Raw genomic sequence first — 12,285 nt, forward strand, 5'->3', positions numbered from 1 at the left:
ACACGGGGCGGTCTCGTCTTCATGGGTGCTTCTGTTTGTTTCTGCCTGCAGCGCGCAAAACATCGAAGTACTACTACAACGAGCTAAGACTTTCATGGCCATGAGTGATTTCACCAACGCGAAGGTAGTTTTTCTCTCAGATTACTGAACTCTGCACATTTCATCCCGTCCCCTCCCAAGAAAACCGGGCCTCACGACTCTGAACACAATTTACCGTAGAAAACATGTGAGGCCACGTGCCAAACATCGGCAGTCGGGCGCGCAGGGCAGCTGTGGGCGGTGGTGTGGTACTGCGTGTCAAGGGCTTTGACAGTAGTGGACGCCAGCGAGCGCAACTCCCAAGCACAAGAGCTTCGCTTCCATAAGGCTTTCTTACTCTGTGGTACCGTCTTGTTGACGGATATGTCGCCTGTGCGTGCAGAAGGACGTTGACAACGTCTTGTCCTTGGCCCCTGGAAATCCGACAGGAAGTGCGGTAAGTTGCTGGGAGCCCCACCATTGAACACTGGCCGAAGCTCAAAGGCAGACTATGTGTGGAGCAAAACGGGTACGAGATTGCCGGCCGCTTCAGAGCTGCGGAGTTGCGGACTCGGCAGCTTCAAGCTGCGTGAGGTGCAGGGTAGTAGCCAGACACTGCTGAGTGGGGATGCGACTGTTGCTTACAGCTTCAGATTGAAATATCGAGCCGACAGCAGGCCTGATCATGCTCTCGGATGGGACGTTGCGGTTCGCTTCGTGAAGACCGACGCCAGCTAAGAGCCGACCTCCTGGGACGTTCCTGGGGTGACGGAACTTCTGTCAACTCTTCGCATGACGTTATAGGCGGGTGAACTGTCAACCTCTTGAACAGAACGGTCAACACTTCAAACAGAACGTGGAGGCCGTGTACGGGTGTTGAGGACTGGCACGCAACGGTGTGGGCCTGTCAGGTCGGCGACGGGCCACAGTCGGGCCGCACCGTTGCTGAGGCGTTACATCGTCCGGTAGTACAGGAGAAGTGTGGTAGTACAGGAAGTTCAGTGTACTCGTGCTGTGCGACGGTGCGTGCGGATCGTGAAGATCCGGTGAGATGCTCGCGTGCGAAGCTACGCGAGCACCGAGACAAGAGGAGTTCCCGCATTTTTCCGAGGTTCGGGCGGCCAAGCGAACGCAGTGGACCGGACATTCAGGGAGATATGATTGACGCCGTTGGGGGGGATATTTAGAAGGTGTCGCGAGCACGTAGACGCAGTGAACATCTCGCGTTCTCTCGCTGGCGTCTGGTGTATGGAGTTTGAGGTAGTTCTTTTTGTATGTGCCGCGCTGCGGGTGTGGTGTACGCACGTGATGGGTTGGTCGTACACGAGAACATGTGCACGATGCAGGTGTACCGTAACGACGCTGCAAACCGCGGGTCTGGAGAGGAGGTGTTACTGGCACGAAGTGAGACAGCAGCCGTAGTGAAATGGCCGGTTGTCTGTACAGGAGCGTAGTAAGGCAGGACACAACGTGTATCGGGACGCCCCTTTTCACACAAGATGCGTTGCTCCAGTTACGTCGTTGGCAGACAGCACGAAAAGGACGCCGTGCGTTAGCCCAGGTGCGGAACGGCGGGTGGTGTACGCACGCGTTGGCAAGGCAGTACACACAAAGGGCGTGCTGACGGGAGGCCATAGGGTGGCAGGCAGACCAACAGGTGTAGAATTTCAGACAGACGTCGAAAGGAAGCGACGGGAGAGCTCGTTCGAGGAGGTGGGGCAGTGCCGGGGGCTCCGCCGCCGGCAGGACAGACGCAGGGCTGCTCTGGGAGCGAGCCATCGGTATGAGAGTCGGACTGGCAGAAGGGCATGATGATGTTTTTGAGTGCTGATACGATTGAGAAGCTATGCGAAGGCTGTGCGGAAGCACGGCGGTGAAAGGTCTACAAGACAACGTAGACGACACGGGAGATGCGCGTCGTAAGAATTCGGAGCGGCGGTACCTGGCTGGTAGGGTCTGCAACTTGCGAGCCAGTTACGTGGGCGGGAGTACGGCCACTGTACTGACCATGGGGCAGTTGCTATCGACGGTGTGTTCGAAAGCTGAAAGTGAAGGAACACCAGAATTGGAGGGGGTGGCAAAGGAAGACAAGAAGCCAGTGGGAGAAGTTGAAGGCGGAAGATAAAGGTACGCGATGTCCGTTTTTTCGAGGTCGGGCAAACGGACGATCCCGAGGAACCGAAAATCGGACGGCGGGAGCAGAAGGGACTTCCCCCGTGCATAGCGGAAGAAGTTGCCGCAGTACACGGGTGTCAGGTTTTTCTTGCTTTGGTCTGTACAAGAGGCCATGAGCGAGAGATGATGATTCTGGAGGCCTCTGTTGCGCAAAACGTGTAAGATCTTTGGTATCGTCGGCTACGAGCGACGCCACTCTGAGAACGGCCGTTGCGCAAGAAAAAGTATCGAGTGCCGTCCCGCGTAAACAACCGCATATTAGTCGACTACTCTTCGTCTCTGTTCACAAAAAGACTCTTAAAGGCCTGCTGGCCGCAGTCTCCGACCAACTCGCTTCGCAAGGGTCCCGATCGGGACCCTTGCGAAGCGAGTTGGTCGAGACGAAGAGTAGTCGACTAATAGGCGGTCGTTCACGCGGGACGGCACTCACTACAAGCACTCGGTACACCGCCCTGGGCGCAGGCAGGGTGGCGGCGCCCCAGTCCTGTTACTGCCGTTAGACCTCTGAACTGAACTCAACGTCCAGTGGTAGCCAGCGAGTGTCGGGGCTCGGCCGGAGCGACCAGCGTCTCGGCAACACCTTCTCTCCTAATTTTAAACTCTCTACTTCAGCGTGCTAGTTCTTTGCTGCTGTGCCGCGACCGCCACCCTAGCAGTTCGAGCACATGAAAGGGGATGTCGTTCGGGAGCGGGGCTGGACCGCACAGAACACGTTGCCTGTGTCATACGACCCAGAGAGAGACAGCTCGAACTTTTTTGCCTGTTGACGACGCAGCCCCCCGGATGCAACCGCGACAGGACGCATCGGGGAGTGGTGGGTGGGGGAGGACACTTCCGTAACAGCCGACAAGACACGCGGTCCTCTGCGTAAGATCAAATGCTCGTGTGCTTGGATGGGAACTACGATACGTCTTGCAGCAGTTCCGGGCTCTTCAGAGAGCTGGCATGAGGAGTTTTTGTTTCGCCTTGCTCCGTTTCAAATGACGCCGCTTGTTTGAGATGCTTTCATGCGCCGTACGCAGAACTGGCTCACGCGGATCTTCCGTGTTGTTTTTCATTCTGTTGATTCGTGCAAAACCTGTTCGTTCACCACCCCAGGACAGATTTTGCTTCTGATTACGGCCTGTGCGTGGTTGCCCGCGGAAGCTGCATTTCCGAATTCTAGCGTCTTTCCGCCACGCTCGGCCGGTCAGTCTCGCCAAGGTTGGCTACCGCACACTTCTTGTTTACTGTCCGGTGTCCGTTTCTTCGTGAGCGCTTCCGGTTCTTCACTAATGGCAATCCTCGGTTGATTGTTTCGAATGGAGACTTATGAAGGGTCGGTTACTTGCTTTCTTCGGCACTCTGTAAATTCTGAAACTGCATGTCATCAGAAGAAAGCTCGCACTACAGGACTCGAGCAAACATCTTTTCATTGTTTCCCCGTGGTAAATAGTTGTGCGACTGCCGGAGCGCAGCTCTATATGAGTGTTCAGCTACGGGGAGGAAGCCCTCAAGGCCACGAGACATGGTTCAACCATAGTGAACGTTCTCCTTTTGACTTCTCCAGTATGCTGCCTCCTGGGCTTCACTGATCTCCAGTGTCGGGGGCGCATCTGACTCCGCCTCTTAAGTTACTCAGAATAAGGCAAGTGACTCTCCGAAACGGCCTGAGCGAGCAGTTATTTCTTGCGTAGCGGTTTATGCCCGCACAACAAACCTCCCTCTTTTTCCTCCAAGCCAAGCGCCATGCGGGGGTCCAGTCTAGAGAGAAGGGGTTCGAAGTCCGGTCCCACAAGCTTCATGTGATCAGTTGTGCGCTATCATCAAAGGAGATGACCTCACTTCTTGTTTCCTCTGCAGTCCGTCCTTTCTTGGACGAGTGATACTTCCATATCAACACCATTCTTGTTCATTTAGTGGACTTCTTCGTTGGCCTTACACGCGCCAAGAATCGACTTTCTCTTCCTTCTCCACAGTCGTACTACTTTTCTCAGAATGGATGAATCCGCCCCTGTAAACTCTGGCCATGTGCGGGTCAGGAGTGGGCTCCTTTTACATCTTCGCCTCTTTCTTCTTGTACTAGTGTTGCTTCCCCTTCTGTGCTTCGCTTTGTCTGACGAGCCGTTTACGCCTGACGCTGAAGACGAGGAAGTAACAGAACCCGCAACATTTAGACGTGCATCCCATCCATTACCTTTCCTCCAAAAAAAGACCCTTTTTCTCGTTGCTAATGAACCAGTTTTAGAAAGCCATATCGTTAGTAACTTGTTACACCAATTACTCTACACTTTGGGAATCCCAAATAATCGGGTAATACTCTTGGACGAACATCTCCTTTCGGGCCACGCTAAAAGCAACTACGCGAATCTGCTGCCATGGCTACTGCACGTACACCAGAACTTGGACCCAGAAATCGAATTCATCTGGCTAGGAACAGCGCACAGTCGTGTTGTAGGAGAGTCGTTGGATGATTTATTGCAAATTCTTTCCAAAGAAGCAGAAGAAGAAAGACGGGGAAACCATCACGAAGAACCCCAAGGAACAAGTCCGACGTGGTATCCGAATGGGCTGTGTGTAGGTATGTCTTTACGTGACGAGTCATCGGCAATCATTCATCATTTTTATCAAGATAATGCCTTTGTATACCCTCTGATTGATGCTGGGTTATTGATGGACAGGAGGTTTCTAGATTTTATTAGCAAGACAGTGAAGGAAGAAGCAAAACGACAGTTGTTTCCACCGAGGATTGAAATTGATCCTGTACATGAGTTATTTCGGTTTCTTTATGAGTCGCGGAAATTCCTGATGCAGCACTCCGACCTGTTCTGCCCGTACACTCCAATACCTACTGATTTTGACCGGGCAGAAACTCCGTACCCCCCTCCTCACACACGCCGTCTCGTGAAAGCGGCAGATGGTTCGACCAGAAGCAGTAGCTCGGAGGCAAGTGCAGTCAGCGGAAACGATGAAGAAGGAGACGCAGGTGGCGAATTCCAAGAGGGAACATCGAAGAAAAGACGCGGGTCAAGAAGAAGCCCCGGACTGAAGAAGGCAGAGGAGAAGATCAAAGGATGTGTGTCCTTCGCTGTCGGATGTAGGCATTCTCCCATTCTTTCCCATCAGTTTTTCGACCGCCTCATCGAGTACGAGCAAGATATCATGGAAAGGAAAGATGTGCTCGCTGAAAAGTATCCTGTCAATATTGATCTAGAACGGGATAGCGACTTCCATAAGTTTGAAGAAGCCCTCCTGAACGAAAGACCCTTCTTCATTGTCGAGCCCGAAGTAAGATACCATCGTCGAAAGTCAGCAGTGTACCTCTCCATCAAGTATGAGCTAGGTGCATAGCTGACGTGATACTATGGATACGCTTCCTTTGGCCAAGCGCGCAGACACTTCTTAAAACAGCAGCGTGTTGGTGTATCCAGTCAGTTTGCAAACCCGCACAAAGCAAACACACAAGTGTGTACCTCTAGTCAGCTCAATAGCCCCAATGAACTGGTGCTCCCGTCCACGCTACTTCGAACCCTGCCTTTTTGTAGCAAGTTCGAAACAGCATCAAATTGACGTACGTAGGCAGTACTTGGTGTCAAGCATCACCGGCCTTGTAAGTCTACCAGCTGAGTGACAGTGTTGAGCGCGCGTGCAGCTGTACAGGGTGGGCTTCTGAGTCCTCTACTCTGATTTCTCAGTGAGGAAGTGCGGTCACTATCGGTTGTCCCACATCAAAAGAGTTACTTTCGCTGGTGACGGGAAATGCAGAAACAAAGCTGTGAAGCATGGAGGCTCTAAGTGAGCTGGCGGGCTTCCTCGCTCAGCCTCTTACTTCTCCATTCAGAACAACACTTTTCTGAATGCATGTATTGATGTATCTGCCACGATGTCTTCCTTCGAGTCGTAGTACACAACAGGAAATGGCGACTATGTGCACCCAGTATACGGATTTCTCGTGAAAAGTACGACATCAGACAAAACTTCGGGAGAACCAGTTATGGCTACGAGGTTTGCTTTCGGGAGCGAAACTGACGAGGTGCACGAGCAGACCACTACGGCTGTTACACCCCCATAAAGCAAAGTTCTGTGCCGCCGGATGGTGACGTGAAGAAGTTGTCTTGTCCGGAGACGAACCGTCTTCAGTCCTGTATCCGAACTGAGTTCGAATGCTAACAAGCCTCCCCGGCCCGGCCACTTGCCGTGTATAGAGTCAGCTTCGTGTTTCCCATGTCCTTGTCTTCTGTTCGCAGGACGTCTTGATCGCAGTGAAAACACATCCAAGGAATCTTCACACGCGTGTGCCGCTGCTGAAGCAACTCTGGGCGTCTCCGGATGCGGTTGTCGAGATGGCACAACGACGTTCTAAGGCGGGGAAAAGTCCGCATGCATTCCGTTCGGCAATACTGCAGGAAGAACAAGCCAGTCTGGAGGGACACATGCGTAATATTGCAATCGAGTTCTACAGTGAGAATGAAGGGACTGATAGTCACGAAGGCGCTGACGTCCAGCAGCAAGGCCACAACAGAATACAAAAGTACGCAGATGGTACGAGTATAGTGCGATTGTCTGTATCTGCGCCAGGAGAGAAAAGAGCACTCTGTCAGAAACTGAAAGGGATCTTCGAACACTTTCTTAAGCACCACCAAACAAGGAAATTTCTAGTTATTGTCGACGACGACACCCTGATGAATGTTAGACACCTACTAGATGCCATATCTATGTCCCTACAAGCTCCGGTCCCAGCAAGAATTTTTTTTCGCGCAGCCCTTACAAATCATAATGGTCTCCGGTTAACCCATCAACCTTACAAGCAACTTGCAGAGGAGATAGACAAGTACATGGCGTCATGGAAGAAGCATCACGGAGCAGGAGAAGCGGACGGAAACTGGAGTCCGCAAAGGGAGCGAATCAATGAGGAAGTTGGAAGAACGGCAGACGAGAGGAAAGCGGACGCACTGAGGCAAAAAGACAGAGAAACAGCCGCGTTGTTAGACGCCTTCGCCGCGTCTGCCTACTCAAAAAAACAGAGGCGGAGGAGTGAGGCAAGTCAGAAAGTTCCAAGTCGCATTGATAGAGTATCACCTCTCTATCTGGGTCAACGCTACTCTTTCGGGCATACAGCCGTCGATGGATCTTCTGCGGGTGACGGAGAACCGGGGAAGGGATACGACTACATCACCAGCGGAGGGGGCGTTGTGTTGGATCGAGAAGCCGTTGAAGAGGTTCTGAGCTGTAAAGAATGCGTGTGTCCAGAGAACGGAACGGCAGACGATATGTTGTTGGGGCTGTGGATGCACAGACTGAAGATACCAGCCTTACATGCGCGCTGGTTTCATCAGGAGCGACCCATGGATTACCATCCGACTCATATCAAAATGACAACACCAGTCAGTTTCCATAGACTGGAGAAAGACGCCCGCGAGTCGAAAAAAGTCTTCGACAAATACGTGGATGTCGGTGACGGACTGAATGTAGGAGCTGATGAAGAAGATGACTTCGAGGCGTTGGACTGGATTGATCTCGACTGGGAACAAACAGAAGATACTCTTTGGAATGACCGAGATGATCTCCCTACCGGACTCGAGGCCGGTGACGAGGAAGGGCTAGACTTCCCCTCTATAATCAAGAAGGCTATGGCCGAAGCTGAGGAACAAGGCAAGAAAAATGTGAGCGCTGCAGATATTGCAGACCATCTCGACGAACAACTCAAGAAACAGCACGAACAAGAAGGAGGCTGGAAGTTCCACGGGCACGGTGACGAGCTCTGAACACGAAGCCCACCACACCGGTCTGCATGGACAAGAGAAATTCAAAATCCGGAATGAAACTCCAAAGTTAAGTTGAGTTTGGGGTGTTTGGAACTGGGGCACCCTGAATGAGGCGGATTGCAAACCGAGAACGTAGTTCCGAGAGGTCGAACGGAAGCTGAGGTCCGAGAGAAAAAACAACAGGAACAGACAGGTAAAGAGAGACGCCAGTCAGTTGCAGTGCAAAAGACTATCGGTGAAGCTGCAGAGCGAAGAACGGTAGAAGGCCGCAGTGGGCTGTTACTTTGAATCGTGCGCACCGTGATGGCACGGTTTTCTGTGAGATGGCCGTGTTCGGACCGTGGCATCTCCGGGGCTGCAGAGGCGAGTCTCTCAGTCCCTCAGAAGCATACGGATGACGAATGCGTGTAAATCAGAAAGTAGGAGGGCCCAGTATATCCCTTGGTCCGAATATTGTTGCCAAGGAGACTCAGAGCGAACTCGCTTGCGACACTCGCGAGCGGACGAACCCATACTTGCACAACCAGTCTGGAGCACTGGGTAACAGAACGTCCGTGTTCACGGTGCTGAGTCCGACAAGTAGAAGAAAAAACAAGCTGGGTGGCAAGCTGTCACCCTCTTTTCCCGTAAGTGGATTAAGCTGTGACTCCGGAGTTGTTACGTGGAGACGTAGATGTCCCTGTCCGTGTCTTCTTAATACTGCATGGAAATCTCTCTTCTGAATCTGGTCTTCCGATCGCCTCGCCTGGGGTGCGAGTGTCCGCAGGAGCTTTTATAGCGATTACCGGCAGAGAAACTAAGAGAAATTTTTGAAGTAGTAATTTCTTGAAGAGAATGCCGCACCAGAGAACAACACAGTATCCCGTCCCCGAACTTCAAAGCGCGTGAACGTAGGTGTTTGGTTTTGTATGATGGCCCTGTTCGATCGCGGGGAGCGGGGACAACGCCCACCAGTAACAACAGCTTCCACCGAAATGGAGTGCAAGAATTCAGCGGAATAGCGAGTTTCCCCGCCCGCCTGCCATCCTGTTGCAATCAGCTTCTGGGATTGCTTTCTCAGACAGCTTGACTGTAACTCTGGTAAAGCTGAAGTTGCGCTGGGAGGACCAGGGTGCCCTCGCCGCGGAAGCACCCAGCTCCCTGCAAGTCGGGCTTAATCGCCTACGCCGAACAGAGTTCTCAGACGCCGAGGCAAGAGGCAAGTTTGTTTGAGAGAGACAATAAGCCGGATACATTCTGCCGCTACTCCACGAAGAGAAAGTGATATCAACTTGAAAGAAATTCAGTGCGGTCCGTGGTGGAACGCTTGGTAGGTTCGCCGCAGCCAGTCAAACTGATCCTTCATTCCACGGCGTGAAAGGGCGAAAAGCAAGAAGCAAATAATGATTCGTCTTGTCATCTGGTTGGGAGAAATAGCTTTCAAAATGGGAACTTTTCTTTATATAGAAGAAAAAGATGATCATGGCGCATATCGTCGTGCACCAGAGTCCTGTGTAAACCACCAGATATCGATATAGATCACTGCTGGTATCCGTTATGAACTCGTCGGCACTGACGCCCTTGGCTTCTAGCCCCTCGCAACGACTGGCTTCCGGTGTCGACCAATCGGGATCATTGCGGGAAGCGAGAGTGCTGTAATAGTTCTTGAAGAGCAAGCAGATCTCAGGAGTCGAGAAAGAACATGCGTCTGGATCCTCGCGCGGGATGAAAAACAAGAAAAAGGCAGACTCCAGGAAGTCGCCATCGTTGCAATTTTCCACGCTTCCCGTTAGCTGATCTTTCTCGGCTGCGATTGAAAGTTGCAGAACACAGAAACAGCTAGTGACCGACTCCGAGAACCGCTTGTTCGCTATGCGGAGTAGCGACTGAAACGAGGCAGCTCTAACAGCGAAGCCAGTCTGGCATACAACGGATTCGGCTCATTACTACCGTATATATATTCCCCACAGCGCGAAGATCTGTCGGGCGAAAAGCATATCTCGACGTCTTAACTCGCATCTGGACTGGATAACAGGATAACCATGAATGAACTGGGCTGTTCGAACCCGCCCGCCGACGAAAGCCATCGCCACGTAAGCTTAGTAAGAGTGAGGGAATAGACAAGCACAATTGGTTTGCACAGCTCCATTCACTTTGTACTGACTGCCCAGATTCAACGCCACAGCGACCCCCCCGGAGTACGAGTCACCAGAAGCTGTCTGGTGGCCGCTGAGTGAGCCCTGCCGTCAGAAACGGCAACCGTATTGCACTAACACACCTTCAAGGCCTTACCGGTCGTAAGACATACAGCAGTGCCTCCAAACCACGCCCTGCAGTTTCTGACTGCCTGCAAGCCACGAGCCGACCACCGCCTGGAGCACCACGATTTCGCATCAAGAAGGATCCAAGCCAGGTTGATAGTGCAGATGCAGATTAATACAAGAAGGCATAGCGAGATAAACCACGGGACCCATTTGACCACGAAACCAATGCGATCCATCCAGTGCCCTGTCGGCTTTAATTCCCCCAGTGTGTGCGAAATAAAAAGCGCGATGATGCGACTCGTTAACAGCGCTGCGAGCCCCATGACCCCCGCGGTGACCATCACGGCCACAAAATTTGCTCTAATCAAACTTTTTGCCACTGCTCCACATCTGTAATTCGTAAAGAAAGAAGCGTTGGACGTCAGTGCGTGCAGGATAAAAGTCAGAACAATCCCGACGGCGCAACAGCCAGCCAAAACGTTGTAGTAAAATAAAATCCGCCAGCTGTGCCTATGAACCCGCCAGCTAAGCCGGATTTTCCAAATCCATCGTGTCCACTTGGAGCTGCTGATGAGACGCCGTCCAGTTGCCATCGGTTGCTCGGACTCAAACTGCTCCCGGAACTATGTAACTCGGGCTGTGACGCGAGTCAGTGAAACCAGCGAATTTGAAGTAAGACCTCGATATTGGGGAAAAGGGCACGCCACCGGGAAAGAAGCCTTTCTGCCGTCTCACCAGCCACAGGGGAAAAGTGAGCAGCTGTTCTGCTTGTAAGGCGAAGTCTCCGGTTTAATTTTCACTCCGGTATGAGGAACAGGCAATCGCCGGGCAAAGCTACAGGCTCCGGGTTCAAGTTTCAAAGTGGAGACGAGGGGGGTCGCCGCGAGCGCCGAAGCTATTGATTAGACACCACGAGCAACCGTGGTTACAGCGCTGACTCTTCCGTAAGAGGGTCCTCAGTTAGCTGGAGGTACTAAATCCCTGCGACCTCCTGCACCACCTTTTCCAGCAGATTCGCTGAGGACTTAATGTACCAGTACAGACTGTCCATATCCCGTTGGTGGACGCGCGAGTGCCCTTGCCTGTGCCGCTAGCTGTGTTCTGCGCCTGCCGTCCTCTTGGAAGAAGGCATACCCGACTCGCTACAGGGGTCCTTGCTTAGTCGCCTCTCTAAAGCGAACATGGCTCGGCCGCCTAGAAGTGGGACTGCCAGAAAGGGTAGCACGTCTCAACCTCGGCGCGAGGCACCACTACGACGACCAGAGCACCCTGTTACTGGGGTCCTAGAAGCGTCATGGCCGGTCCGCGGCCTTATCCGTGGACGCGCGTGACGCGCGCCCGGGGTGCATTGACGTCACCGTCTTGAAGCGTCAGGACTTCTCGGGGACTGGCATACCCCCCAGAAGAGATGTCTCACCCAACTAAAAGCTATGTTCAGGGCCACTGCACCGCAAGACGTGCGCCACGGGTGCCTGACTGCAGCGTTGTCTATCGGAGTGTTATTCAAGGCAAAAGTGTTTCTGCAAGCGGGAAAACGTCACCGCGACCCCGCCGATGGGAAAGCCGCGCCTTCCTTTGTCATTTGGTGCTGACTGCAGGGGCTGCCGCAGATAAGAAGTCGGAGTCTCAACTCTCACACAGCACCAGAACACGAAGCGGCGTCACCGCGGAAGGCGCACACTAGGTGTCTTACCGGCGGTGGTACGTAACACAGGGCTCCCCTTGCACACGGAACACTTGAGGCTGCGCGGAGTCGAAACGGAGGCGGTATACTGCTTTAGGAGACTCGGCTTGTAGATTGTGAGGGAAGCGACGCTTCCCGGCACAGACACTCTAGCAAGACTATCACCGTAGCCCGGTCCACAGGCTGGCACACGGGTGGAGATTGCCGGGTTTCTTGCCGCGAAAAGGCTGTCTGCGTCTTCTAAAAGCCGCGACATTGGAACGATGACAACCCAGGGGCGGGTCTTGCACGGAGTCGCCAAAACGTTTGGGCATGATTGAAGGATGGCACGAATCGCCTTTGTCTTCCGGTCATCCGGTGAGATGCCAGAGAGTACTTGGTACTTCTGATATGCCCGCCAAAGCCTGCAGTGCTCACTCGG

At 53.0% G+C, this 12,285-nt stretch overlaps 3 protein-coding genes across 3 annotated transcripts in view; 2 read left to right on the forward strand and 1 right to left on the reverse strand.

Moving 5' to 3' along the window:
• The window catches only part of CSUI_000446 (tetratricopeptide repeat-containing protein), an 8,243-nt gene extending 6,910 nt beyond the window's left edge, over positions 1 to 1,333 (forward strand). Inside the window, exons 10-12 of the mRNA XM_068060680.1 lie at positions 52 to 124; positions 422 to 475; positions 666 to 1,333. Coding sequence (XP_067927351.1) covers positions 52 to 124; positions 422 to 475; positions 666 to 701 — 163 coding nt within the window. The 3' untranslated portion in view covers positions 702 to 1,333. The remainder of the gene's footprint in view (positions 1 to 51; positions 125 to 421; positions 476 to 665) is intronic.
• Positions 1,334 to 2,695: 1,362 nt separating this feature from the next.
• CSUI_000447 (uncharacterized protein) lies at positions 2,696 to 8,585 on the forward strand. The gene is made up of 2 exons (XM_068060681.1): positions 2,696 to 5,460; positions 6,420 to 8,585. Exons 1-2 carry the CDS (start codon positions 4,171 to 4,173, stop codon positions 7,935 to 7,937), a joined length of 2,808 nt encoding a protein of 935 aa, XP_067927352.1. The 5' UTR covers positions 2,696 to 4,170; the 3' UTR covers positions 7,938 to 8,585.
• Positions 8,586 to 9,265: 680 nt separating this feature from the next.
• CSUI_000448 (uncharacterized protein) lies at positions 9,266 to 10,791 on the reverse strand. Its single transcript, XM_068060682.1, has 2 exons — positions 10,195 to 10,791; positions 9,266 to 9,723 (listed from the first exon to the last, which is right to left on the reverse strand). Exons 1-2 carry the CDS (start codon positions 10,771 to 10,773, stop codon positions 9,706 to 9,708), a joined length of 597 nt encoding a protein of 198 aa, XP_067927353.1. The 5' UTR covers positions 10,774 to 10,791; the 3' UTR covers positions 9,266 to 9,705.
• Between the last annotated feature and the right edge of the window lie 1,494 nt (positions 10,792 to 12,285).

The sequence above is a fragment of the Cystoisospora suis genome (genome assembly GCF_002600585.1).
Source record: "Cystoisospora suis strain Wien I chromosome Unknown contig_183, whole genome shotgun sequence".
In the NCBI taxonomy this organism is placed as follows: Eukaryota; Apicomplexa; class Conoidasida; order Eucoccidiorida; family Sarcocystidae; genus Cystoisospora; species Cystoisospora suis.

Bases quoted from the DNA above. Each gene is read 5' to 3' on its own strand.
- CSUI_000447 (XM_068060681.1), top strand. From the start codon at position 4,171: ATGGATGAATCCGCCCCTGTAAACTCTGGCCATGTGCGGGTCAGGAGT. The intron at 5,461-6,419 runs GTAAGATACCAT...TTCTGTTCGCAG, and splicing joins TCTTCATTGTCGAGCCCGAA to GACGTCTTGATCGCAGTGAA.
- CSUI_000448 (XM_068060682.1), bottom strand. From the start codon at position 10,773: ATGGCAACTGGACGGCGTCTCATCAGCAGCTCCAAGTGGACACGATGG.